At 47.4% G+C, this 27,821-nt stretch overlaps 1 protein-coding gene across 38 annotated transcripts in view; it reads right to left on the minus strand.

Annotated features, from left to right (window-relative positions):
- The window catches only part of LOC117090701 (voltage-dependent L-type calcium channel subunit alpha-1C), a 744,659-nt gene that overhangs the window by 32,190 nt on the left and 684,648 nt on the right, over positions 1–27,821 (minus strand). For 30 of the 38 annotated variants that reach the window (XM_033223225.1, XM_033223240.1, XM_033223224.1 and 27 more), the window contains 5 exons: positions 18,219–18,251; positions 14,984–15,112; positions 12,742–12,807; positions 11,393–11,484; positions 370–535 (listed from right to left, as the gene is read on the minus strand). In XM_033223225.1, coding sequence (XP_033079116.1) covers positions 370–535; positions 11,393–11,484; positions 12,742–12,807; positions 14,984–15,112; positions 18,219–18,251 — 486 coding nt within the window. The remainder of the gene's footprint in view (positions 1–369; positions 536–11,392; positions 11,485–12,741; positions 12,808–14,983; positions 15,113–18,218; positions 18,252–27,821) is intronic. The other 8 variants (XM_033223242.1, XM_033223233.1, XM_033223232.1 and 5 more) reach the window with 1 other exon arrangement.

The raw sequence follows: 27,821 nt of genomic DNA on the forward strand, positions 1-27,821 counted from the left end.
GGACAGCCTCCCTCCTACTGAGCCGCTGGGCAAGGCTGCGCAGGACAGAGGGGACTTTATCCCCTTTTCCTCACTCCTCAGCAAGACGCCAAAAAAGTATAGCTCTTTCTAGGCCTCCACATGTCCCCTGTGTCAATGCCACCATGACAAGAGCCAAGAATGGACAAGTAAGATGCTGGTGGAGTTCACTCTGGCCCAGGGCTTTCTGCCTTTCTCTCCCTGTGGCTGGACACTCCTGCCAACTTAGTCTTCCCAAGCCAGCTCCTCCGATGGGGTTGCCCTGACCGTGAGCTGCAGAGACAGAGGGTTCAGGCTGCCCTGGAACTGGGCACTCATGGCTGCTGGCTGTTGAGTTCCCCCTTGGCTTACCAGGAAGGCACAGAGCATGTAGAAGCTGATGAAGTAGAAGACGGCAAAGCTGCTGCCACAGGGTGTTTCACCCTCCGTGCTGTTGCTGGGCTCGGACTCCGGGGCACACTTCTTGCCTGGCATGCAGGCCAGCATGATGTCCTGCCAGGCCTCCCCGGTGGCACACCTACAGGGGAGGGAGAGCCACATCCATGCAGCCCATCCTACAGATGCCAAGGAGGGCCCTCTGCATCCCTCCCCGCCTGTCCCTTTCCTCCTTCCCCAGAGGGAATCACTAAAATGAACTTGATGTTCATCATTCCCCGAATGCTCTGATATGTTCGCTAAGTATGCAAACACATGGCATTATTTTGAAGATTTCAAATTTTATATACACAGTAACAAATTGCACCACTTCCGAAAACCTGCTGTTTTTGCAATCCACATGATGTTTTTGAGACTTAGCCTTTTGGATGTATTTTAGTTCCAGTTCCTTCACCTTAACTGCTGTATAGGAGTATGCTCTATGAACTTACCATAAAAAAATCCACCATCCTGTTAAGGAACATTTAGGTTTTTCACTTTTTTCTTTTACTAGTACAAAAAACACTGCAATAAACATGCAGATTTATATCTTGGGTATCCACTTAGAAGTAGAATTGCCAGTTAAAGTACACGTGTCTTCATTTTTACTAGATATTCTGTGAACTCCAAGGGTTTGTCCAACTTAGACTCCTATTATCAGTGTAGGAGAAATGACACTACTGTACAAACTCATCTGTTCATTAGTGAATTGTTTTAAATGATGCTTGTATAATTCCTGTGAGATAATATGTCATTGCTGTTTTAATTTGGTTATAAAATGATTAGTGGGTTGAGAATTTAGATTTTATCTTCCATTAAATTGCATGTTCATGTTTTTGTTTGATTCAGGATGTCTTCTTGTTCGTTTGTAGGGTGCTTAAGATATTCTATTTTCTATTATTTTTAAAAATTTTCAATAGTTTTTGGGGAACAAGTGGTTTTTGCTTGCACGGACAAGTTCTTTAGTGGTGATTTCTGAGATTTTGGTGTACCCATCACCCAAGCAGTAGCCTTTTATCCCTGACCATCCTCCCACCCTTCCCCCAAGTCCCCAAAGTCCATGACATCATTTTGCAAATGGTGCTGCTATAAACGTGTGTGTGCATGTGTCCCTTTCATATAAATGACTTCTTCTCCTTTGGGTAGATACCCAGGAGTGGGATTGCTGGAGGGAATGGTAGTTCTACTTTTACTTCTTTAAGGAATCTCCATACTGTTTTCCACAGTGGTTGTATTAGTTTACATTCCCACCAGCAGTATAAAAGTGTTCCTTTTTCAGCACATCCATACCAACATCTATTATTTTTTATTTTTTAAATTACAGCCATTCTTGTAGGAGTAAGGTGGTATCTCAGGGTGGTTTCATGTCTATTCTTAATCCTTTGTTAGTTATATGCATCAGAAATAGCTTCTTCCAATTTGTGGCTTATCTCTGGCGTTATTTATGATGTATTTTGGTGAATCTAAGTTTTGTATTTCAATGAGGTCAAATTTACAGTTTTTCCTCTATGTTTTGTGCTTTTTGCATCTTTTTTAAAAAATCATTCTCTGTTTTAGGTCATAAAGACATTCTTTTCTATGTTCTTCTAAAGGTTCTAAAGTTTTGTTTTTCACAATAACTTACTAACCTGAAATTTATTTTCATGTTTGATATGAGGTAGAAATATGCTTTTATTTTTCTCTGTATAGATAAGTCATTTTACTAATACTATTTATTGAATAGTACATCTTTACCTACTTAATTGAAATATTTCTTCTGCCATAAGTTGTATTTCCATAGGTGTATAGGTTGTGTTCTAGCCTTTCCATTCCATTCCTTAGGTTTATTTGTTTATCTTGGTACGGAAGTACTGTGTTGTCTTCATAGTAAGTTGCCTTATGGTAAGTCCTGCCCTCTCACAGTGCAGGAGTGCTTCCAACCTGTTCTTCTTCAACATTTGTCTTGGCTATTCAGTTTCCTTTTCTATTCCATAGACGTAGTAGAGTCAGTTCCAGGCTCTATGAGTAATCCTGTTGGGAGTCTTATTAGAATTGCATTGGGATATCGATTAACTTGGGGAATCCTGACATCTTTATGATATTAAGTCTCCTGGCCAGAAATGTGGCATATCCTTCCTTTTATTTTGTTGTACATTTAAAATGGTATAGTTTCAACATTGTATTTTAAAAGCTATATCCATTTGCTGCTGATATAGAGGGAATACAATTGATTTCATATTATGGAATATTTGCTGAACTCTCCTATTAGTTTTAGCAATTTTCTGTAATTTTTCTTGTATATACACACAGGCAATCAATTTTTTTGGCATTTAATTTTGTTTCTTCCTCTCCAATCCTTATCATTTGATTTATTTTTCTTGTCTTATTTTATTGGGTAAGAGTTATAAAATAATAATATTGAAAAAGTGACAGCATAACATCTTGTCTATTACATTTACTAATTAGTTATTGCCAGCACAGGAAAACAATTATTTTTCTTTGTTAATCTTTTAATCTTCCACTTTATTAATTCTATTGTCATGAAAGGTTTTTAGTTAATTTGCATAGATTTTCTACTTGAATTAGCCTGTCATCTGCAAACAACGGCAGTTATGTGTACATATTTTCACATTTATAACCGCTTGCTTTTTTCTCTTTTTCTCATTGGCATTAGCTTTATGTTAGTCTTATGGGATGAGTGAAGAGGTTTTTGGCAACTTTTTGTTCCTGGAAAGTTTATATAACATTGGAATGATCCACTCCTTGATAGTCTGGTAGACCTCACAAATAAAAATATTGAATCTTGGGCCTTTTCAAAGGCTAAATTTTTGACTACCCTTTCAATTTCTGTTGCAGTTGTTTTTCTTTTAATTCTTAAGGTAATTTTATAATTCTTATTTTCTACATAAAAGCATCTGCTTCATTTAGGTTTTCAAATAGATTGGCACAAATTTGTTCATGATGCTCTCTCTGTCTTCTTTTTTGAAGTCTGATATTATTTGTCTGCTACTCTTAGAAAAATCTTGTGTGTGTGTATATGTGTTTAGAGATGGGATATCACTTCGTCACCCAGGCTACAGTGCAGTGGAGCCATCTTAGCTCACTGTAACCTCAAACTCCTGGGCCCAAGTGATCCTCCCACCGCAGATTCTCAAGTAGCTGGGACTACAGGCGCATGGCGCCATACCTGCCTAATATTTTTATTTTTATTTTTAGAGATGGGGTTTTGCTATGTTGCCCAGGCTGGTCTCATACTCCTGGTCTTAATTGATCCTCCCACCTCAGCGTCCCAAATTGCTGGGATTACAGGTGAGAGCTGCTATGCCTGGTGAAAATCTTATTTTATTTTATTTTTTTTTGAGACGGAGTCTGGCTCTGCCGCCCAGGCTGGAGTGCAGTGGCCGATCTCAGCTCACTGCAAGCTCCGCCTCCCGGGTTTACGCCATTCTCCTGCCTCAGCCTCCCGAGTAGCTGGGACTACAGGCGCCCGCCACCACGCCCGGCTAGTTTTTTGTATTTTTTAGTAGACATGGGGTTTCACCATGTTAGCCAGGATGGTCTCGATCTCCTAACCTTGTGATCCACCCATCTCGGCCTCCCAAAGTGCTGGGATTACAGGCTTGAAAATCTTATTTTTGATAGACTTAGAAGCTCTCAGTGAACACAGCCTCCACGTCTTGGAAATCTGTTCCTGGCATTTTTCTTTGGTCTCCTTCATTCTCTTGGCCAAAAGTTCAGCATATTGTTTAACCTCTTCCTTATATTTATTTATTTATTTGGAGACAGAGTCTTGCTCTGTCGCTGAGGCTGGAGTGCAGTGGCACAATCTTAGCTCACCGCAACCTCCACCTCCCAGTTTCAAGTGATTCTCCTGCCTCAGCCTCCCGAGTAGCTGGGATTACACATGCCTGCCACTGTGCCTGGCTAATTTTTCTATTTTTAGTAGAGACAGGTTTAACCGTCTTGGCCAGGCTGGTCTCGAACTCCTGACCTCATGATCCACCTGCCTCAGCCTCCCAAAGTGCTGGGATTACAGGTGTGAGCCATCGCGCCCGGCCTTATTTTTATTTTTATTTTAGTGTCCTGTTTCTTCAGAGCAATACGTCAGCATTTGTGTTGCAGGACATGTGGAGTAAGCAGGTGCCGAGTCTTGGGTGCTTTGGTTCTAGGTTCCTGACATCCTTTGTTTAGGGACTTACTCACTGGTGGACATCATCTTTATAGGGAATGAAAAGTTATTAGACTTGCCATCTCTTTTGGACCTCAGGTGAAAAGGCACAGTAGTATCAGTCAGTCTAATCTTTCTCTCTCCCCTATCTGTTTTTACAAAAAACAAATTAAGAAGTCAGATTGGCACTCACAATGCAACCCTGAACAATCTGTGCTTTCCTTCTGCAGTTCCCCTTGGTCTGTAACAGAATGCTCCATATGCAGTAGCAGGTGGACACAACCACAGGTCAGGACACACTGCTTCATAGGGAAACCTCGCTCTTCATTTGTACCATTGATCTGACCCTCATAAGCCTTCCATTCTTCACCCAGAGTGGCACTGGTGACTTCTGAGGCCATATGCTTCTCATAGAAGGTATGGTTTGCATTCACTGTCCACTTCAATGAGTTTCTGGCAGCCACTGGCTGGGAAGGAGACCTTCTGCTTCATCTTGAAGCAATTGATCACCTTTGAGGTGCCACAAAACAGAGGCATGAAATTCTCTTATCATTCTAAAAATCACTTCCGCATCTGTAATTATGTTGCTTTTTGCATTCCTGATGTTGTTGTGTATTTTTTTTTTTTAATTGGATTTGATGGTTTCTCTGTTTATTGGTCTTTTCAAAGGATCAGCTTTAGGGTTTATTGATAAAATCCATGATTTATTAATTTATGCTTTTATTTTTAAAAATGCATTCCTTCATATTCTGGGATTATTTTACTATTCTTTTCCCCATCTTTTAGCTTACTTAATATACATCTTTTTAAATAAATAAATAAATTTTAGGCTCTGAATTTTTTTCTTTGGTGTTCATTGACGCATCTCATACATTTCAGATACGGTGCACTGGCTCTCATTTCTAAGTACAGTCTTGTGTCACTTAACAATGGGGAGATGCACGGTTAGGCAATTCTGTTGTTGCACAAACAGCATAGAGTGGATTCACACAAACCTAGATGCTATAGCTATTATACACCTCAGCTCTATGGCACAGCCTACTGCTCCTAGGCTTCAAGCCTATACAGCATGTGTCTGTACCGAATATTGCAGGCAACCGGAACACAATGGTAAGTATTCGTGTATCTAAACATACCTAAACACTGAAAAGGAGCAGTAAAATAGGAACAGTAAAAAAGGAACAGTAAAAAAAGATTTAAAGATGGTGCACCTGTAGAGGGCACATACCATAAATGGAGCTTGCAGGACCGAAAGTCATTCTGGGTGGGGCAGTGAGTGAGTGGTGAGTGAATGTGAAGGCCTAGGACATGACCGCACACTGCCATACACCACTGGAGACTAGAAACATTATACACTTAGGCTACACGTATTTATAAAAAGTACTTTTCCTTCTTCAGTAATAAATGAACTTCAGCTTAATGTAACATTTTTACTTTATAAACTTTTAAATTTTTTTACCTTTTGGACTCTTCTGTAATAACGCAACTTAAAACTCACATTGTACAGCTGTACAAAATATTTTTCTTTATATCCTTATTTTGTTTTTTTTTCTATTAACCCTTTTTTTTGTTGTTGTTTTTTGTTTTTTGTTAAAAGCTAAGACACAAACCCACACATTAGCCTAGGCCTACACAGGGTCAGGATCATCAGTATCACTGTCTTCCACCCCCACATCTTGTCCCATTGGAAGGTCTTCAGGGACAGTAACATGCATGGAGCTGTCATCTCCTATGATAACAATGCCTTCTGGCCGGGCGCGGTGGCTCAAGCCTGTAATCCCAGCACTTTGGGAGGCTGAGACGGGCGGATCACGAGGTCAGGAGATGGAGACCATCCTGGCTAACACGGTGAAACCCCGTCTCTACTAAAAAAAAATACAAAAAAACTAGCCGGGCGAGGTGGCGGGCGCCTGTAGTCCCAGCTACTCGGGAGGCTGAGGCAGGAGAATGGCGTAAACCCGGGAGGCGGAGCTTGCAGTGAGCTGAGATCCGGCCACTGCACTCCAGCCTGGGCGACAGAGCGAGACTCCGTCTCAAAAAAAAAAAAAAAAATAAAATAAAATAAATAAATAAATAAAATAACAATGCCTTCTTCTGGAATATCTCCTGCAGGACCTGCCTAAGGCTGTTTTATGGTTAACTTAAAAAAAAAAGTAGAGGCCGGGGGCGGTGGCTCAAGCCTATAATCTCAACACTTTGGGAGGCCGAGACGGGAGGATCACGAGGTCAGGAGATCGACACCATCCTGGCTAACCCGGTGAAACCCCGTCTCTACTAAAAAATACAAAAATTAGCCGGGCGAGATGGCGGGCACCTGTAGTCCCAGCTACTCCGGAGGCTGAGGCAGGAGAATGGGGTAAACCCGGGAGGCGGAGCTTGCAGTGAGCTGAGATCCGGCCACTGCACTCCAGCCTGGGCGACAGAGCGAGACTCCGTCTCAAAAAAAAAAAAAAAAAGTAGAAGCAGTACACTGCAAAATAATGATAAAAGTATAGTGCAGTAAATACATAAACTGGTGACACAGTCCTTTATTCTCATTATCAAATATTATGTACTGTACATAATTGCATAAGCTATACTTTATTTATTTTTTTGAGACGGAGTCTCACTCTGTCGCCCAGGCTGGAGTGCAGTGGCCGGATCTCAGCTCACTGCAAGCTCCGCCTCCCGGGTTCACGCCATTCTCCTGCCTCAGCCTCCGGAGCAGCTGGGACTACAGGAGCCCTCCGCCATGCCCGGCTAATTTTTTTGTATTTTTCAGTAAAGACGGGGTTTCACCGTGTTAGCCAGGATGGTCTCGATCTCCTGACTTCGTGATCCGCCCGTCTCGGCCTCCCAAAGTGCTGGGATTACAGGCGTGAGCCACCGCGCCCGGCCAAGCTATACTTTCATATGACTGGCAGCACCACGAACACCTGAGTCAGGCACTGCGCTGGGTGATGATGTATCCCGTCACTGGGTGATAGGAATTTTTCAGCTCCATTGTAATTTTAGGCAGACTGTCATTGGCTGAAATGTCATCATGCGGCACATGACTGCAGATTGTAGTTTCAGCCTTGAGTCACTAAGAAGAGTGCCAAAATTTTAAGTAGATTTTGGAAAGGTTATTGTTTTTATGGCTAATTTCTAATTTTGCTATATCAAAGTAAGAGCAGTTTTAGAATTTGTTAAATTCTTTGTGACTTAAATGTTGGCTAATTGTTGTGAATGTTTCTGGGGTGTTTAAAAAGAATGTGGTTTTTTGGCCATTTATTGACTATAAATCTATAAGATCAAGTCTGTTACTTGTATTACTTAGATATTCTTTACCCTTTTTTCTATTTTGGTCTATTTGATCTGTCATGCTCTACTACCTGTATTAAATCTTCCTCTGTGTGTGTGTGTGTGTGTGTGTGTGTGTTCTCCTTATACTTCTATCAATATGTAATTGATACATTTCCAAACTATATTGTTAGGCTCATGTAGTTTTATGACTGTTACATGTTTTTGATGGATTATACCCTTTATCAATATAAAATCCCTCTCTGTCTTGTTTAATGCCTTTTACCTGGAATTCTATTTCTTCTGCTACTTCTATTATTACATCTACATTGTGAGCCTTACATGGTATTCATTTTTCTGTCCTTTTATTTTCATTTTCTTTAGGTCATTTTGTTTTACTATATCTGTTATAAACAGGCTAGAGCTAGATTTCTTAAAGCCAACATCAGAGTATTATCTTTTTTTTTTTTTTTTTTTTTTTTTTTGAGACGGAGTCTCGCTCTGTCACCCAGGCTGGAGTGCAGTGGCCGGATCTCAGCTCACTGCAAGCTCCGCCTCCCGGGTTTACGCCGTTCTCCTGCCTCAGCCTCCTGAGTAGCTGGGACTACAGGCGCCCGCCACCTCGCCTGGCTAGTTTTTTGTATTTTTTTTTTTTAGTAGAGACGGGGTTTCACCGTGTTAGCCTGGATGGTCTTGATCTCCTGACCTCGTGATCCACCCGTCTCGGTCTCCCAAAGTGCTGGGATTACAGGCTTGAGCCACCGCGCCCGGCCCAGAGTATCTATCTTTTAATAGTGAACTTTAGCTCAATAAGTTTAGTAATTATCTTTGTTCTTATTCCTGCCATCTCGTTTTATTATTTTAATTTCCATGTTTTATTTATTTATTTTTCTACTTTTGCTTTACCTTCCTTTTGCTGAATTGCTAAGTTTTCTTTGTCCATTTTTTCCTCTAGTGCTTTGGAATGTATACATTCCATTTCTATTTTTTTAGTGATTGACCTTTAAGTATTAACATATATATTTATACACACTTTTCCCTTAGTTATGTACAAAATTAAACAGTATCTATTCTTATCCGCAAACGAGAAGAATCTTAGCGTGGTTTCATGTTTCTAATTCTTCTACCACCTCACGTCCTACCTTGTTGAGATAACATAAAATATTACTTCCAAATTGTCATTAAGGTTTTGTACATTTTCCCCTTAACAATTATGTAGATTTTATATAAACTTTATAATGTCCTTGTTCGAAACTCACAACTATAAACTTCATTATTTTTTACTCATATCATTACTCTGCTCATCCTATTTCTTTGATTCGTTTTTCATTCTGTGGAAGTACAGCCTGAGTAATTGCTTCGAGGAAGACTTACGTGGGGCAGGAAACTTTGTGGGTTCTTAAACACTTGGAAATGTATTTTGCTTGGCTACTTGAATGCTGATTAGACTGCATATACAGGGCCAGGTTCAAGAATACATTTTCCTCATAATTTTGAACATATTATTCCATTGTCTTCTATTACATATATACTTTCATTAATGAAAAGTCTAATGCTAATGATGATCTTCAAAGTAATTCCCTTTTTCCCTTTTTGGCAACACTATTTATTAAAGAAGCTGTTCTTTTTCCATTCTGTGTTCTTGGCACCTTTGTCGAAAATCAATTGGCTGTAAATGGGTGGGTTCATTTCTCAGGTTTCTATCCTGAGCCATTGCTCTATGTGTCTGTTTTCATGCCAGTACCATGCTGTTTTGGTTACTATAGCTTTGTAACAGATTTTGATATCAGGCAGTGTGGTGCCTCCAGCTTTGTTCTTCTTGCTCAAAGATTTCTTTGGCTATTCAGGGTCTTTTGTGGTTCCATATGAATTTTAGGATTTTTTTTTCCATTTCCATAAAAAATGACATTGGCATTTTGATAGGAATTGCATTGAATTTGTAGATTGCTTTGTGTAGTATTGTCATTTTTGTTTTTTTTTTTTGTTTTTTTTTGTTTTTTTTTGAGACGGAGTCTTGCTCTGCCACCCAGGCTGGAGTGCAGTGGCCGGATCTCAGCTCACTGCAAGCTCCGCCTCCCGGGTTTACGCCGTTCTCCTGCCTCAGCCTCCCGAGTCGCTGGGACTACAGGCGCCCGCCTCGTCGCCCGGCTAGTTTTTTTGTATTTTTAAGTAGAGACAGGGTTTCACCGTATTAGCCAGGATGGTCTCGATCTCCTGACCTCGTGATCCGCCCGTCTCGGCCTCCCAAAGTGCTGGGATTACAGGCTTGAGCCACCGCGCCCAGCCAATATTGTCATTTTAACAATAGTAATTATTCTAATTCATGAATACAAGATATCTTTCCATTTATTTGTGTCACACCTATTTCTTTTATCAATGTTTTATAAGTTCTCAGTTTATAGATCATTAAATTTTTTCCTAAGTATTTTAGGTTTTTGTTGCTATTGTAAAAGGGACTGATTTCTTAATTTCTCTTTCAGATAGTTCATTGTTAGTGTAAATAAATGCTGCTCATTCTTGTGTGTTGATTTTGTGTCCTGCAACTTTACTGAATTAGTTTATCAGTTGTAATAGATTTTGGTGATCTTTAGGATTTTCTATACATAAGATCACGTCATCAGCAAACAGAAAATTTCACTTGTTCCTTTCCTATTTGGATAACTTTTAAAAATTTGTCTAATTGCTCTGGCTAGGACTTCCAGTATTATCATGTTGAATAGAAGTGGTGAGAGTGGGCATCTTTGTCTTGTTCCTCATCTTAAAGGAAAAGCTTTCAATTTTTCACCACTAAGTGTGATGTTAGCTGTGGCCTTGTCATATGTGGCCTTTATTGTGTTGCAGTACATTCCTTCTATGCCTAATTTGTTGAGAGTTTTTATCATGAAAGGATGTTGAATTTTGTCAAGTGCTTTTCTGCATCTATTGAGATGATCATGTGGGTCTTTTTTCCTTCATTCTGTTAATATAGTGTATTACACTTATTGATATGCATATGTTGAACCATCCTTGCATCCCTGGAATGAAACCCACTTGATCATGATGTATCATCTTTTTCATGTACTGCTGGATTCAGTTTGCTAGTATTGTGTTGAAGATGAAATGATGACGACGCCAGTGCATGTGGACATAAGCGCCCAGCACAGCAAATGGCACAGACAGGTGCTGGTACCGTGATAGATATCTGTACTTATTGGACGAGAAAACTGAGGTTCAGAGAAGTTAGATGTCTCGCTCAAGGTCGCAAAGCATGTTGGCAGGTTGGCTTTGGGCCTGCTCAGACTCCAAACCAGGCTGTTTTCAGCATGTGACTTTTGCTCCCCTAATGGTTTTGGCTGGTTTCCAGCAGGTGCGCCAGTGCCTAGTGTGTTTCTCTGTGGAAAGTTATCGTAAATGACAATGGACCCACTGGCCTCCTTGTCAGGCAGACACCAAGCACACAACCTCTCCCTTCCTACTCCCCGGGAAACAGTTCTCTTTTTTCTACCACCAGGCCACAGTGTGGCACCATGCAGGTGTGTGTGTATCTGTGCACCTGTGTCCTCAGGGACCCACCTGAAGAGGAGCAGCACGGCCTGGGGGAAGGTCTGAAAGTTGTTGTTCCGGTTGATCTCTGTGGTATCATTCAGGGCAATTTTCCCAAACACCTAGGAGAGGGAAGGAAGAGGTGTTTAATGATTTGTGGACAGAGAGGATCCTAATTTCTCACCATTGTTCAATGGTCTCTTCAGGGGTCTCAGGTGTCCCTGGAACTGGCCGCCACAAGCTGAATAGTCTTCCCATGCAACCTGGCAGGCACCTGCTGCCCCACCCAGCCTCTGAGCACAATCCCCTCACTGGACAAGCATGAGAATCCAAGAGCCCACAGCCTCAGGAAGGTCCCTACAGCCCAGTGGGAGCTGGGGCTGAGAGTGGTGGATGCTGGGACGGGGACCCTGCTTCTGACAGGACACAGGATGCGCTGTGTTATTTTATTTGCTATTTCAGCTCTGCATGCCCAAGCACTCTTTCAAATTTAGCTCTTGCATTTTGGAGTGATGTGGAGTGAGTGATCTGGGGCTAGGACAGGCTTAATTCATTCCTGAAATCCCTTTTTTTTCCCTGGTCTTTTAAAGCTGTGCTTATCTTAGAAACTGCCACCTTTATCAGGTATCAAGGTAGCTCTTCTAGTCTCAAAAGGTTTTGGCACCTGAATCTTGGGTCTTTCTGCGATGAGTAAGTAGGGGACTTCCTGGAGGAGCGGCCAAGGAAACGCTCTGGGCCAGTGTGGGCATCCTGCCAGGTTTGACCTCGGGACCTCAAGCTGAAGCCCGGAGATGGGAATGGAGAGCTCCAGGTTTGTGGTGAGAGATGCAGTGGGCACCTGGGAGGGGAGGCCCCAGAAAACTGCTGCATGTTTGATGTGCTGAGCCCTGTGTTGATTTGCCCTTCCTTGCTTCCTTCTTTCCTCCCTCCCTCTCAGTCATTAGCTTCAAATGAATCTGGTTAGGGTAATTCTCAGGCCCATCAGACCTGGACACAAACAGGGCTGCTGGGCAGACACACCTTGCTGCTGTTTCTTGAGAAGGGGCCGTGTCTCTCCCAAGGCCCCTTGCATAACTCAGGGGTGTCTTTCCTCTACCAAGAGCAGAACCCAGGCCTCGGGGAGGGAAGCTCTCTGGGCTGTGTATTCTGTACCTGGCCATTCTCCTGTTACCTACAGGAGATCCATTTGGGGAAAGTTCCCATTCCTGTGGCTTTTTGGGCCTCAGAAAATGGAAGAGGAGGGAGAGGGACAGTCAGGAATGAAAGGGAGAAGGGAGGGAGGAAGGCGTGAGGGAATGTGGTGCTGGGAACTGGGAAGAGACAGAGCAGGAGAGGAGGAGAGCAGGAGGCCAGGGGACCCGTGATGGGAGCCTCCCTACCTGCATCCCGATCACCGCGTAGATGAAGAACAGCATCACGATCAGGAGGGCCACATAGGGCAGGGCCTGGAAGGAAGTGCAGGAGACTCCCATGAGGCCGGAGTGCAGAGGCCAGCTGGGCCCCTTCCCAGGGAGCGCCGCCTCCCTGTCTCTGCAGCCATCAGCTATTGCCCGGTTTGGGCTGGGGGACACTTCCAAGAGTCCCACAGGACTACGGGGAACGTGGGAGAAGGTCTGAGAAACCAGAACTGGCTTCCCATTTCAGCTGGGTTTTCAAAGCAGAGGACTACGGGGAACCTGGGAGAAGGTCTGAGAAACCGGAACTGACTTCCCATTTCAGCTGGGTTTTCAAAGCAGGCCGCAGAGTAACCATATAGTGCGACACTACCTGGGCAAAACAATCAAGAATGAGCAAAACCTCCTCCAACTACACATGTGCGCTATGTCTGTACGAGGTGGGAGGAATCGTGGACAGCACCCAGCTGACTGTGGTTACCTGTGGAGGAGTGGGGTAGTGGCAAGTGACACCCTTCCTTTACACAGCTTCATTCTATCCCACTAGTTGTAGTGAGCAGGTATTACTATTACAATGAAAACATTTAATAAGGAAAAATTTAAAAGAAAGATCATGGGTTCAAATCCTGTTTTTGCCACTTTCTATCTATGAGAGCTGGGGCACTTAACTTCTCTGAGCTTCAGTCTCCTCATCAGAAAACTGGAAGTGATAATAATGACCTCTCAGAGGTTTCGTGGTTTAAATGATTTAAGGCTGATAAAGTGCTTAGTGCATGCCTTGCACAGAGTTGGGTTCCATACATTCTATTCGCTTAATGCATTATCTGCCTGGCAACTAGGACGACTCAATTTCCAGAGCCCCTGCCGCTTCTAGGGAGAGGCCATGTTCCCCGGGATGAGAGGCCCGGTCCGTGTTCCCAGGTGCCGCTTCAGCCGCCACGGGTCACTAGAGAGTGCAGCCAGAGCAGGCGCCGGCTGCCCGGCCCGAACACCTGCGCCACGGTCAGGCCCTCGCAGTCACCCAGTCTGTGTCTCTTCCCAGGCCCGGGAGATGTCGGGGGGCAGGGCGAGTATGGCCACTCACAGCCATGGGTTCCAGGTGCACCCAAGTGCAGAGTCAGCGGCAGTCCTGCTTCTGCTGGGGTCTACTTTTCCGAATCCCCGGAGCCTGGGCCGACCCAGGCTGGGAGTGCAGGAGCCCCAGCTCACCATTAGGCGGGGGTCAGCCCTGGCGGCTCAGAGGAGGCCTGGCCATTGGGAGCTCCCTCGAGAGCCTTGGATGGTCAGTTCCTGGCAGGAGGCTGCCGGGGGCAGAGCCGGGACGGGCATCTTTCCTCTGGCTACAGCTATAGCCATGGACACACTAGACCAGGCCCAGGCACGCCCAGTCCCCAGGTGGGGACTGGCCGGGGTGGGGCACACAAAGGCTATCTTCCCCGACAGATTCTGGTCTGGGGAAGGCTGAGAGCGGCCCCTCCATGGGGGGAGAGAAGCCTGCGTTCCGCCAGCCCAGGGAAGCATGAATTGCCTTCACTGGTTCTGCACTCATCTGGGGGAAGTCAAGTGGCCCAGCAGCTTTGCTTCTCGTACTTCAAACCTACAAAGGCTCCTCCGAGCTGGCAGGGGCTGATTGTCATTCTGTTTTAACGGGAAAACAGTGGCTGAGAAAAGGAACGCATCACGTGGCCAGGCAGTCCTGGGCCCATTCGAAAGGCCTCTCTAGCCGAGCGGAGGACACCAGGGTCCTGCGACTCTGGCCGAGGACATATCAGGTGCCGTCAGCAGATGCTGCTGAAATGCCTGCGGGGAGGAGGGCGATGGCCAGATTCTGAAAATGCTGAATTCGAAGGACAATAGCGGTCACCAGGTTGTCCAGACCCGTGTTTTTCAGGTTTGTTCCTTACCACAAAACCCCTTGGTCCAGTAAATTCTTGTGGAGAAAGACATAAATGATGGTTAAAAGTAAGGCAGACCCTTTCCGCCTCCCCTTAGCTCCCATCCCTCCTTTACCACCTGGCCTTCTGGGGCTCAGAGCCTGCCTTAGAAACCACAGGCTTCGTCTAAGCCTCTCAGTGCGGAAACAGGGAGCCAGGTAGAGCGGCCGAATTCTGCCACACAGAGGAAGGAGCAGGGCCCCAGAGTGGAGGGCTCCTCCCTGTGCCAGCTGTGTTCTGGGCCAGGCGGCAGCCCTGGGATCCCCAGGCCGCAGGTCATGAGGGGCGGCTACCTGGAAGGACTTGATGAAGGTCCACAGCAGCGTCCGGATGCCCTCCCCGCGGCTCAGCAGCTTCACCAGGCGCATGACCCGGAATAGGCGGAAGAAGGTGATGGAGATGCGCGAGTTTTCCTCTGCGTTCTGGAACCCGTCGGCAACAGGAGGTGCAGTTAGCACAGCAAGAGGGGGGGTGAGAACAGAAGGGCCCCTCCGAGAAATACAGACCTCAGTGGCAGTGGCAGAAGGCAGGCCAGGGTTTGCTGCACTAGACTTCCCCCTCAGATGGGAGGGTAGCCGCCCACTGTAATGAGTGGACAGCTCAGCCCCGTGGTCTCTGCAGAGCTAGACTGTGCCCAGGCCGCTGGGCTGTGGTCCTGTGTTTTTACTCTCCCCACTTCCCCTTCATTCCTAGTTCTTAATGCCCTGGGTGGAGGAACAGACAACTCCATCAGGAACTACCATAAGCTTTGGAATCTTGTAGGCCCACAGCCAGTTGCCCTGGGAGCCTCTGCACTGCTGAGGAAGCAGCCCTAGCCTCTCTCCCGTTTGTCTGGGCAGAGTCCTGCATCCTAAGTGGAGCCCAGCACTCTGAGGACACGGGTTGGTGGATGGCCTCTCTCCCAGCTGTGGGTATGCGTGCATTTGAGGCCCCCTGAAGGGACCTCATGCCCCAGGGGCTTGGGACTCCAGCACTTCCCTTGTATCACCTCCTTCTACTTTCCACAGCCCCTGTCCCAAAGGGAGGGATTAGGGGTACTCCTCAGTGCTGGAGAGGGTCAGGTTTGCAGGCCTTGCTCTGAAGCTGTTGCCCTCCTACTCCCCTCTGCCCTGGGGCCTCGGGGAGGCCTCAACCCTCCAGGCTGTATAAGACCCTGGAAGGGAGAGGGGCAGCATAAGGGAGGGGAGGCCTCCCTTGCAAGTGATGCTCCTGCAGATGGCCTCCCTCAGGGGCCCCGGGGAAGGGGAAAGGGAAGGCGAAGGGGAGGAAGGGTGGAGTGCAGGCCCAGGTGAGTGGAGGTGCTTGGGCTGCTGCTGTTGGACCTGGGGGAACCTGGGGGCTTGGGCACATCCCTGGCCAGGACTCAGGACAGGCTGCCCTGCCATCCTCTGCCTCCAAACCTGAGAACATGAGCTGACTCCCCACCTGTTCCTCCTCTGCCCACACCGGCCTGGTGAGCAGGAACCTAGGAGGGAGCCACTGCCAAATCCGGAGCTAGTGCAGCTCACCCAGCCCTGCGGACACCAGGAGAGAATGGACCCTCGGGGCTTCCTGCTACTGTTCCCATCCACACCTCCCTGAGGTGGGAGGTCTCAGGTTGTTACTGGGGCCACCTGGGCCCTCCCCACTCCTTGCTTTACTTGCCTTTTATCTGGAATTGTTTCTAGGTCGGACTCTCCCTGGCAATATCCAGCGCTAAAGCCCTTCTACCTGCACTGCCTGCTCTGGCCGACCCTGATGTGACATCAGAGGCCGTTTCCCTCACTACGCAGGACAGGAGATTATGAGGGAGGCAGGGAGACCCGAAGGCAGCCACCACTCTGCACAGAAGCAAGCTAGAGACCTCTCCTGCTTTCCAGACCTTCCAGACAGGAGAAGAGGAAAAATATTTCTTATGTTTCAAAATCAGAGCTGCCTCAGTTCCTCCTAAGGCTCCCATTCCCCTCAAGGCAGGGGACAGACTGGTGGGTCTCGGGACCTGCTGCACGGGTACCTGAGGGGCGGGGTCGAGAGCTGCAGGCAGCAGCCCTGTCCTGCCCTGGGCTCTGCCCTGCCTGTGTGTTCTGAAGCCTTTGATGCCCTTAATCTCTGTATTTCTATCACCCGTGTATCTACTTGAAATTCTATTTTCACTCCTTAAAAGGAGGTTGTATTCCCCCAAAGGAGTATGCAGAGGAGGCTTAGGATTTTATAACTCAGCTGTCAGTTCCACCATGTTCGAGAAAGGAGAAAAAAAAAAGAAAGAACAAGCTTAAGTGGAGAACTTCAGCTCCAAGTGTCAAGAGTTTGAGAAGTTGGTGCCACAGGGGCATCTGGATCTGCTCAGTTAAAAAAACAAAACAAACAAACAAAAAAAGAAAACACCAAACACCAAGCTTGCAGTGTGAATTCCATTCCCCTGTTCAGAACCCTCCCCTGTGGCTGCAGTTTCCTAATGCTGCTCGAGAAGGGGAACAAACACATTGCCATTTGGACACACCAATTGGCTCTAATAAACCAAATGACAATGCAAAAAAGAGGCAGATCCAGACGGCTGATCCAGGAAGCAGCGTCCCCAGGAAGCGGGGTAGAGTACCCCGGGCTCAGCCTTTCCTGTGGCAGCCTTGCAGCCAGGCAGGGCCAGGCTGCACTGGGGAACCCATCAACCCACCCAAGCTTGCCTCGGCCTGTGGACTTTGTGGCTTGGTCAGTCAACCCCACTGGTCCTTCTAAAAACTCATACTTGGCCCGGTTTGAAATGCATAACGGCAGCCTTTTGGAGGAGCCTGGGCCAAGGAGGCTTCAAAGTCACACTGAATGGCGTCTCTTTTATCACGTTCACCAAAGCAAATCAGAGACTCCTACCGCAGGAGTGATCCAATCAACAGAGCTCGTTTTTCTGCTTCCAGCTTGCTGCAGAACAGTGGCTGTAGCCTAATTTTAATGGACTTCAGGAATTTAGAAAAATGCAAGGGGTAGCAAGGTTGGAGTGCCTGGAAATTCAATCACGCTCTCAGTAACAAATCCCAGCTTAAACCTTCTATGGTGGACTTCCACCTGAAGCACAGGGAAGCTAGGAGCTGCAGACACTGATGAATAGGAATCATCGTGCCCTTCCATCCCCTGGCTAGAGCACCTCTTTCTTCCCTCCTTACCCTGGAGCCCCTACCATGGCTCTCATAGGCACCCTCTGCAAATTTCTCACATCAGATTAAGGTCAGAGGCTTTGGCCAGTGGAGTCCTCAGGGCGTTTAACAGGAAACGGCCCTCAGGTCCCATTCTCTCCCAGTGGCTTGTTAGATAGTCAAGATCACAGTGAATTACCACCCCAAGGAAAGCTCAGGGGTAAAACACCACCACTGCACAAACAGCATCTTCACAGCTCACACGAGAAGGGAACAGGCAGGCAAGGCACACAGCAGACACGGTGGCCACATGCAGTGAGAGCCAGGCGGGGCTCCCAGGGACTCTGGAGTTCGGGGTGGGGAGAGTAGGGGTGTTAGAGGGGGACACGGAAGCCGGGAGCATGGTCGGGAGGGTTGGTCTTACCATAGAGGGAGAGCATTGGGTATGTTCAGCTGGCTTTAAAGAAAGGCAGATAGAGATAAGCTGTAATGAGTCTCCCAGGAAGATGCCCGGTATGCTAGGTCTTGGCTAACACAGGAGCAACACAGTGGCAGAAGAGGGCAAAAGGAAACAAGTGAAAGAAACGTGAAAGCGTAGGCCTGGCAGGCCCTGGGGCATCCCCGAGACTGTGGGGTTTGTGTTGCTGGGTCTCATGTCAAGCAAGGACCCACAGGCATTCTCCTACCTAAGACCTTTAAAACTCACACCTGTAATATTATTACATAAGCAGATGAGGTCTTTGGGATTTTGTGGATGGAGGTTTGTAATTGTTTTGTTTTGTTTGGTTTTGTTTTAGAGACAGGGTCTCAGCTCTGTTGCCCAGGCTGGAGTGCAGTGGCCTAATCACAGCTCACTGCAGCCTTGAACTCCTGGGCTCAAATGACCCTCCCACATCAGCCTCCCTGGTAGTTAGGACTATGGCACGTACCACCATGCCCGACTAATTTAATTTTTTTTTTTTTGTAGAGATAGGGTCTCACTATACTGCCCAGGCTGGTCTCAAACTTGTGGCCTGGCCTCAAGTGATCCTTCTGCCTTGGCCTCCCAAACTGCTGGGATTACCAGTGTAAGCCACTGTGCCAAGCCTGTTTTATTAGCCATTGTTAACCTTTGAGGACTTGGGCTTTATGCACTTTAGCTTACCCCAGGCAGGGCCAGTTGAAGGACAGAGGCCTTGCTAACCCCAGGGCCTATCCTTGCCCACATATATTTAAGCAAAGCAGCCCAAGGGCAGTGGCCTCTCAGGTTTAGGGGAGAATGACTTCAAGTCAGCACTGAGGAGGGCCTCCAGAGGTGGCCTCAACTCACTCCATAATGGGGCTTGTTCTCAAAGCTCAGGCTCAGGCAGGAGATGGCCTTGCTTAGCAGTTAGTCTATAGATGCGGCAAGCCCTGGCCATTGGCATGAAATAATGAGTGTTGAATTGTTTTCTAAACTTGAAAGCCCTGCACACAGTTTAGGATACGAACACCCCAGGAAGCTGTTCTCAACAGGTCTGACTGCTGAACTCATTTGGGGGTAGAAGCTGAGGAAACTGGCCTCTGGTGAGTATCCCAGGGCTAGCCCTCTCCCCGAGTTCCTGGAGCCTGGCTCTGGGAAGATGCCCTTACTTTTTGGGCTCCAGCCCAGAGGGCTCAGCCCCAACCAATCTTGACCATCTGAGCTGCTAACTCTTTCTAGAAAATCAGGACTTGGCTTTTACCCTCCACTTTCAGATGGTTGCTCTTGTATTTCTGTTTTTAAGGTACAAATAGGGAAAATGTGTAATGGAATTTTTGAAGGATGGAAATGTGCACAACTAGACATTTGCCTGCAGCCTGGAAATATTTCTTGGGTAACAGATTTCTCCGCAATTTTTTTTTTTTTCATAGCTAGTTGGTAGGATGTCCTTTTAGGGGATGGTGAAGGTATAGGGTGAGGGGAGGGAAGAGAAAGAAAGGGATGCTTCTCTAGGCTTTTACAGAACACTCTAGATCTGGCTCTCTAGATCTCAGCTTCTGCTTCATGAAGATTCCACCTGCCAGGTCAATCCTTGTGACTGCAGGGTGTGGGGTCCCTAGGATTTGGCTAGCAGGCTGAGCTTGAACACAGAGACAAACTTAGGTAGACATACACATACACACACACACACACACTCTCTCTCTCTCTCTCTCTCATATAGGCATGCACAGAAGAAATTTCTTGGCAAAGCACCTAAACCCCATTTCCTCTGGTGTGTGATAGTTGCCCAGCATGGTCAGGTCTGGCTACCCTCTGGCATCGTTCTGCCCCACTCCTGGCCCGGTGCTTGGGCTCTTTTGCTCATGGACAAGGAGTTCTATGTTTCTCAGGCTTCACTGGGGCAGGGAGGGAGGTCCAGAGGGAGGGAACCTATACCACGTTAACTCCAGAGTGTTGGGCAGAGTTCCCAGGAAGCTTGAGCCATTTGCTGGACTCTTGGATTCATCCTGCAAACCATCACAGCTGCTCATCACTTCTAAGAACCCTGGGCAAATGCTTGAAGGTCTTCTGGGTCAATCCCAGCCTGAACAGGACCAAAATGGAGATAATTCTGACAACACACCCAGGTATTTGGCTTACCTGGCCTAATTGAACCAACTTCTAGGCATAAAAAACAAAACAAAACAAAACAAAAAAACAAAACAAAAAAACAAAAAAAAACACCAGTTTTATTTTACGTCTAAAACATTCAGAATCCTTCATTTGGGATTTTTAGATTTTTAAACATTTGTCTTAACTGTCTTTTCTCTTGTTGCATTTTATAGCTCCCATTTAAGACCTCGTCTATTTAAGTCATATTTCACTTCAAGACTTGACTTTAGGTCTGTTCTGATAATCTTGATAGTATTTTGTATTTTAATAACATGTATTGATTTAACATTTCCTATGGCATGTCTCTATAATAGCAGACAAGAAAAGTCAGGAGCAGCTATGAGGACAGTAGAAAGAGGAGGAATGAAGACTCTGAGATCTCTATGTGGCATTCTCCCGCCCCGGTAATGACAACTCTCCAAAGAGACCAACTTTGGAAGAATCTAGAGACTCAAAGATTCACTTTTTCTTGCGCCTTAAGCCATACTGTTCACAGGGCATTTTTGACTAGCTGGGACAGTGTTGCCTCTAACATCACACAAACTTGTTTTCACATGAGGAGCTACGTTTACAAGGCCCGTGCTCTCAAAAACGAATAACCATTCACAATGACATCAGAGAGTACACCTGAGTGATTTCTACATGGTAACAATAGGAAGCAGCCTGAGACACAGCCCCTGCCCCCAAGGCCCCCAAGGTCTACTGATGCCCTAGACGTTTCCTACATGATCCCAAGTCATCGTTGGTCTTTGGTACCCTTTCCCCTTGGCAAGTGAATCCCCTTCGGAGATGGAAGGAGAGATTGGACTTGCTGGAGTTGGACATCTGTGGTATCCCAGGATCAGCACTTTTAGCTCAGAGACACGTTTCTGTGGTTTACCACTCTCTTTAAATACCAAGGACAGTGCCTTGGGGAACGACAAAGCATCAGTTCTACCTTTGCATGTAAATTCAGAATTTGTTGGTAGCCATCAATACTTGGGCCATTCATCTCTGACCCCTTCCCAGATTTACTGCCGGGGCCTTTGAGTTAGTTTGTAGTTTCTCCATCTGTGGTCTTTCTGGGGGAATAAAGGGGCCGTAGGATTCCCTGGAGACATACACCCCTGAGCCTGGAGACTGCATTCCCCTTTTACAGCAGCCATCAGAGCTGCTTACATAACCTGAACATTCCGGCTGATTTTTAATACGGCACTGTCTCTACTAATGGTAGGCGTGGAGAAATTTCTGAGCAGCCAATTCTTTCATCCTTGTTTTCTAATGATCTGGTAATTTTCAACGATTGCATGATATTGGGGCAATTAATTTTTTCACGTAATTGATATAAATGAAATAAGTTATTACTCCGTATCTGAGCAGAGGTCGGGCGTTTTCAGAGAGAGCGAGCTCTGGTTAGTGGTTCCAGATAACAGGCTCAGGGCAAATAGAAAGGAAAGCCGATTTCCTTCCTTCAGTATGCTTATGCAGATTGCCTTGGTTTGGCAGAACTGGCATTGAGGAGAGGAGCGGTGCAGGGCAGCTAATGAGAGGAGGTCTCTGGAAAGTTGTCTTTCTGAATTAAGCTCAGGGTCAAATGAGAAGTAACACCTCCGTGGATGAAGTCTTTGTTTCTGGAAGGCAGTCACTATGCACTTATTTTCATTGGAGTGCCAGGTCTAGGCCACATTTACGATGCTGAGGGGTGATACTCAGGGAATGCCAGAGGCCAGCAGAGACAGGATCCTCCTGGGTGGAGGATTTTCCCGCCAGGATGGTGTGGGTGGCTGCGGGATGTGTTTCCTGGTTGCCACATTACACGGTCTCTCTGGAGACTTAAAAGGTAGTTGAAAAATAGCTCTTCACCATACGAAAAACAGTTTTTAAATAATTATTATTTTTTGAAAGCACAGCCAAGTGTAAGGATTATAGAAATTCAGGGGCCGAGCAGTAGATCTCTAGGCTGGAATACTCAGCCCAGTTGTCCTCCACAATACTCTCCTGTGGTCAGGTGGCCAGAGAGCACTGTGAAGGGGGCATAAGCCATGGCTGCATTCTCCTTGGCAGGCTGATTTTGAAAGATGCAGATGACCTCTGATCTCCTCCATGGAAGGCTGGCTCTTGGCCCTACAGAAAAGGACCGCCCAATTCCAATGGCTGCCATTGAAATAACGCTATGACCTCGGTGTCACTGAGATTCCACGCACCTCTGAAACAGATGTCCAAAGTAATGTCATGGGATTGTGAGTCTCTAAATCGTGGTCCTGCTACAGAACCCTTGCTGTATTTTTTTAAATGTCTTGTCCAGAACTTAGGGAGGTGGATCTGATATAAATTTTATTCCAAGCCACGTGAAGGTCTCGATCCAGCTGGTACCCCATCCCCATGCTCGACTTCTCTGCTTGTACTGCCTCTAATCTCAATTTGATCTGCAAGACACAACAGCTGGTTCTGTTGGGGGGTGTCATGGTGTGGAGGAAGACCAAGGGGTGGGCCTTTGAGAGAGAGACCTTGGAGTTAATCTAGGTTGGGAGGAGGTGGGTCAGGTTGGTGCACAGAGAGAGCTGGGAATGGCAGGGGTCAGGGGCTGCTAGAGACATCCAACGCCAACTTCATGGTCAGGAGCCAGCAGCTATAGGTTAAGGGTGTGTAGGTGGGTCCTCACGATCCTTTTATTTCCCCTTCCCACCAGGAGAAACACATTATCTCAGGAGGAGTCAGGAGGTGCTGACTCCTGGAGCCACTGGGGATGGCAGCAGGGCAAGGCATTTTAGGAGGCCAAAGTAAAGCATGTTTTAAACTGCAAGACTTCTAAAGTTGAATGAACAGGTACTTGCTAAGAGAGGTGAAGGTTAAACACACGTCAGTTGGGATAGACAGGAGCTGAGGGTAGAGGCCAGTGGCTTTCAGACAGAAGAGCAAATGAACGAGATATGTGTCGTTGGAAGCAATTTTCAGCAGAATTCCCATTTTGGTTTGGTGTGAATGGAGAGATGGAAGTGATGGGGGAGGAGCACTGAGCAGAGGAAGACAAAGGGCAGGGAACGCACCAGGATAAAGCTAGCGATGGACGGGGACCAAGGAAAGAACTCTGTCCCGGGCCACCTCCCCAAGGTCGGAAACCCATGGGCTTTCGTGTTTCTCCAAGGTGGAATTCCAGCTAGAAGGAGAGGGCCTTTCTTGCCTTTCTTGTGTGTTTGGAGTTACAGACACTGAGTTGAAATGCCCCTTAAGAACTTCCCTCAAGGGGTCTTTGGCCCCAGGGGGACTGGCAGTGGGCTCCCAGCATGGGGCTGCGGCTCCTGGCCCTCTTTTGCTCTTCCTGCTTTGTGTGCGAAGCTGTGGATGGCTGAGAGCTATGCCCTGTGCTGCTGGCTGCAGTGACCAGTTTGCTGGCTGCAAGTGGCTGAAGCCTCAGGGTCTCACTGTTATCATCTGCAACCTGAAGGCTCTCAAGGTGGTATTACCTGCCAGAAACACACTAAACAAGACTGATTACACAACTGCCTGGGAGTTTCATCTTCCCCTGGGAAGGACAGCCCAGCATCTAGTCATTCAAACAAACCAACCTCCACCAACAAGAAGCCCATGGAGAACAAACGAATGAAATCGGTGTGCCAGCAGTGCCAACTGCACCAAAGAATGCCTTATGCCAGAGGGAGAGGCCACAGGATAGAGAAGAAAGGCAGAGAAACAGACAGTGGGTGAGGCAGGGAGGGGCAGAGACTCAAAAAGGAAACAAACATGATTCCCAGGGTGGGAGCGCCAACCATGAGAGTAAATGGGCATGAAGAGAGGTGGCTGTGCTTCTCCAGCCACCCTACGTATCTTTGAGCCTGCCTATGGCTCCTCACTACCAGTTCATGGCATCTTCGAGGTGCCTTTGCTTTACAAGCTTTCTGGAAAAAACCCCAACAGCAGGTTGCTGAGCCTGTAGGAACTAAAGTGTCAGACACTACAGTGTCAGGTCAGGTACAATCAGCTGTCTTGCCACAGCAAGGGGTGTGCTAGGCAACTTCCACCCTTACATGGTGGGGAATAGAGGGTCATATGTGGGTTGATGAGAACAGGAAAGGAAAGAGCATCTGAGGAAAATGAAAAGTGACATGGTATGGGGCAGAAGACAGAGGGCAAGGGGAGCCTGGACGGGTCAGAGCCGCATCAGACCTCGGCAATCTCACACAGCTGAATTAAGAACCCAGATTGGATGCCTATAAAAAAGAAACAGGTTCCCATGACCTTTTGGGTCAAACCTGCAGGGTACTTCTCAAGGCAAAAGCTTTTGAGAAGACTCACTGCACCGGGCCACTTCTCAGGCCCGTCTGTCTGTCCCCACCCCCTCACCCCCACATCACACCAGTTCACACAGCAAGCCTCGCCCTTGACCTTGAGATCCGGGGCCTTTGGCCTCCTCCCAGGGGACTGCTGATGCTTCCTCCCACTTCTAGGAATGCGGGTGGCTCTGCTAACTCTCTCCAGGGCCAGTTGTACTCTTAAGCAGAGTAGAAAACAACCTAGTTGCTCTACAAAGAGCGACTAGGAAAAGGGAGGATGGGGAGGGACCTCACAAAAGTATCCTCCCCACTCAGGGGTCGCACTGCTGAAGGCTCACCTGAGATACAGTCAACATTCCACCTGCAGGCTGAGCATGGCCTTCTCTTCAAGGTACAGCGATTTATTAGAAGGGGAGCTCACTAGGCTGCTACCACCCAGCACGAATTACTGTGCTGGAATCACTTCATTTTGAAACAAAGCACCTTGGTAGCATAGCATTAGGTTTGTTGGGGGTGGGGGGTGTTGCTGAAAGTGGGAAGAAGCTGGAAGGGACTCCGAGGGCAACAGGAGGCTGCAGCAATGAGAAGTGGGGCTGGAGGGAGGTGTCAAGAATAAGCTCTGCCCCACCCAGCTGTCCTGAGACCACGGAGGTTGATCGAATCTATCTGTCCTAGAACCAGCTCAGGCCACACCCACCAATGTCACCTAGACAATGGCTGGCAACAGCACCCTCTTGAACCCCCTACTGACTGGGAGTTCTGGTCAGCTTGCTGTGGAAAACCTGTGAAAGTGAGTAACCTGTTTCCTGCCTCCGGCCTTTTGTGTCCTCGCCTAGAAAATTAGTATATCCTCAAGCAATATCACAGAGCAGCTGCTCAAGGTACCTTTGAAGAATAAACAGATAAGGCTTTGGCTACGTGGTCTCTAAGGTGTGTACACCCTAATGTCCTTGGACAGATCTGCTTTCTGACCACATCTCTCTACTCTCCTCCCTCATCACAACTATGGGCGGCGGGAGGGCACTCAGCCTTGCCTTTCTTTTTTTTTTGAGATGGAGTCTCGCTCTGTCGCACAGGCTGGAGTGCAGTGGCACGATCTCTGCTCACTGCAAGCTCCACCTCCCGGGTTCACTTCATTCTCCTGCCTCAGCCTCCCGAGTAGCTGGGACTACAGGCGCCCGCCACCATGCCCGGCTAATTTTTTGTATTTTTAGTAGAGACGGGATTTTACCGTGTTAGCCAGGATGGTCTTGATCTCCTGACTGCCCGCCTCGGCCTCCCAAAGTGCCAGGATTACAGGCGTGAGCCACCACGCCCGTCCAGCCTTGCTTTTCTTTTGCCCATTCTGGTCCCTTCTGTGCCATGGCATGGGGCAGTGAGCGTGGTTACAGCCACAAAGGCAGACAGAGAGAGCCAGGCCCACTGTCCAACGCAAGCACTGTGGGTTGCAGGCCGAGAGAGAGGGCTGGAGTCGTGCAGGCTGAGCTGACTCACCCCTGAGGGGGTGGATGTGCAGCAAGCAGCTCTCTCTCTGACTCAGGACTGACTGCTTTTCCTCCATCCTTCCAGGACCCAGAGTCAGAGAGGAGCCCGGCTTGCTTGATTGTTGTAGGGAGCAGTGAGTGACAGTTATTGGAAGTCGTGCCTGTGGGCCTATAGTGGACAGATGCTCAAGTAGAAAGGCTTTCAGGGCCTGAAGGTGGGGAAGACGTGGGACCAGCACCCCGACATGCTGATCCCTGGACACTCCCTGCCCTGCCTTGTTGCTGCTTGCTCCCTCTGACTCCCTTCCTCCTCGTCTCTTTCTTCAGCTGCAGATGCAGATGCCAACTGGGTAAAGGGAGTGGTGCTGCTCCACGCCTCCTGGCCTTTGCCTTCTGGTCCCTGTAACCAGAGACATGGATTCTGGTGTAGCCTGCATTCTGTCTGAGCATCCCAGGGGGATCCCAGGCTTTGTGGATCCAGCATCTGCAGCATCAACCGACACAAAGAAGTCAAGTCAGACAGCTCTGCCCCAAGTCCCGTTGCCAGGAGGCACTGAATGAGGAGTGCAGGAGCCACTGGGCCCTGCCCTTCAGTGATGCCATGCCCAGGCCAGCCTGGCCCAGGGATTTAGCCAGCGGGCACTGTGGAAATGCAAGAGCCAATTCTTGGACAGAAATGAGCTTGAATCCAAGATTTGCCTCCCATTCACCATGTGGCCTTGGGCAGAGGTTTGTCCTGTCTGAGCCTTGATTTCCTCCTGTGGAGAGTAAGCACTCGGTTTTCATCCGATCATGTGTATGGTGTCCTCGGCATGATGCCTGATCCGTGCTCATCAGGTCGTGCTCGTGTTGGTCCTCTTCTCCTCATGTTCACAGCCACTGCCGCCTTCGCTTATTTGCCTGCTCTGGACACGTCTGTGCGCCGGGCAAAGCCTTCGGTAATTCCTCCAGTGAGTTGTGCCCAGAAGCTCCACATCCAATGTTCTTTCCCCTCACTGTGCCTGCTCTGCTCCCTGAAGGTCTTTCTCCTGCTCCTTTTCTCTGCAGAATCTCCACGTGAGCTCCACCAAAGCCAAGGGAGCCTCTCCTCCCTTGCTCTCCTTCAGCACTGTGGCTTTGCGGATTATCTCTATGCAGACGACTTCTTCACTGGAGGAATCACCCCGGTGAAGCCATGGGCGCCCGATGGCAGGAAACACCCCCTCAGAACCCAGCAAGGCAATGGGGGCAAGGAAGCATCCACCTCCAGCTGGCAGAAAATGCCCAAGTCAGAATCACGGCCTGCTAGAGTTGCAAGAGACCATCCCAAACCTCTCACTCCTCACTTTTGCATTCAAGGAAATTGAGGCCCAGAGAATGGAGTTCATTGCTCTAAGTCACCAGAGCTGGAAGCATAACCAAGGCTTCTTCATTCACAACTTGGGAATGTTTCTCTATGTCCATAATGCAGGAATTCAGGCTGCCCAGCACTTTCTATTGTTCAGTATATTTTAAAATACAGAATGAAAAAGAAGGGTGTCGGGAAAGGCTGTTGGCCCAAGCAGTCAAATTAATTCCAGTTTGGGATGTTTAGGGAGCAGCTTTTGATGCTATAGTAACTTTCATGAACAACTGCAGGAAAATATGATTTCAGACCCAAGCACTGAGGAAGACCAAGAGGCTTCCTTAGAGCAGCAGGACGTTGTACTCTTATCTCCCCG

This window comes from Trachypithecus francoisi, unplaced genomic scaffold (assembly GCF_009764315.1).
Source record: "Trachypithecus francoisi isolate TF-2019V2 unplaced genomic scaffold, Tfra_2.0 Lachesis_group11, whole genome shotgun sequence".
Classification (NCBI taxonomy): Eukaryota; Metazoa; Chordata; class Mammalia; order Primates; family Cercopithecidae; genus Trachypithecus; species Trachypithecus francoisi.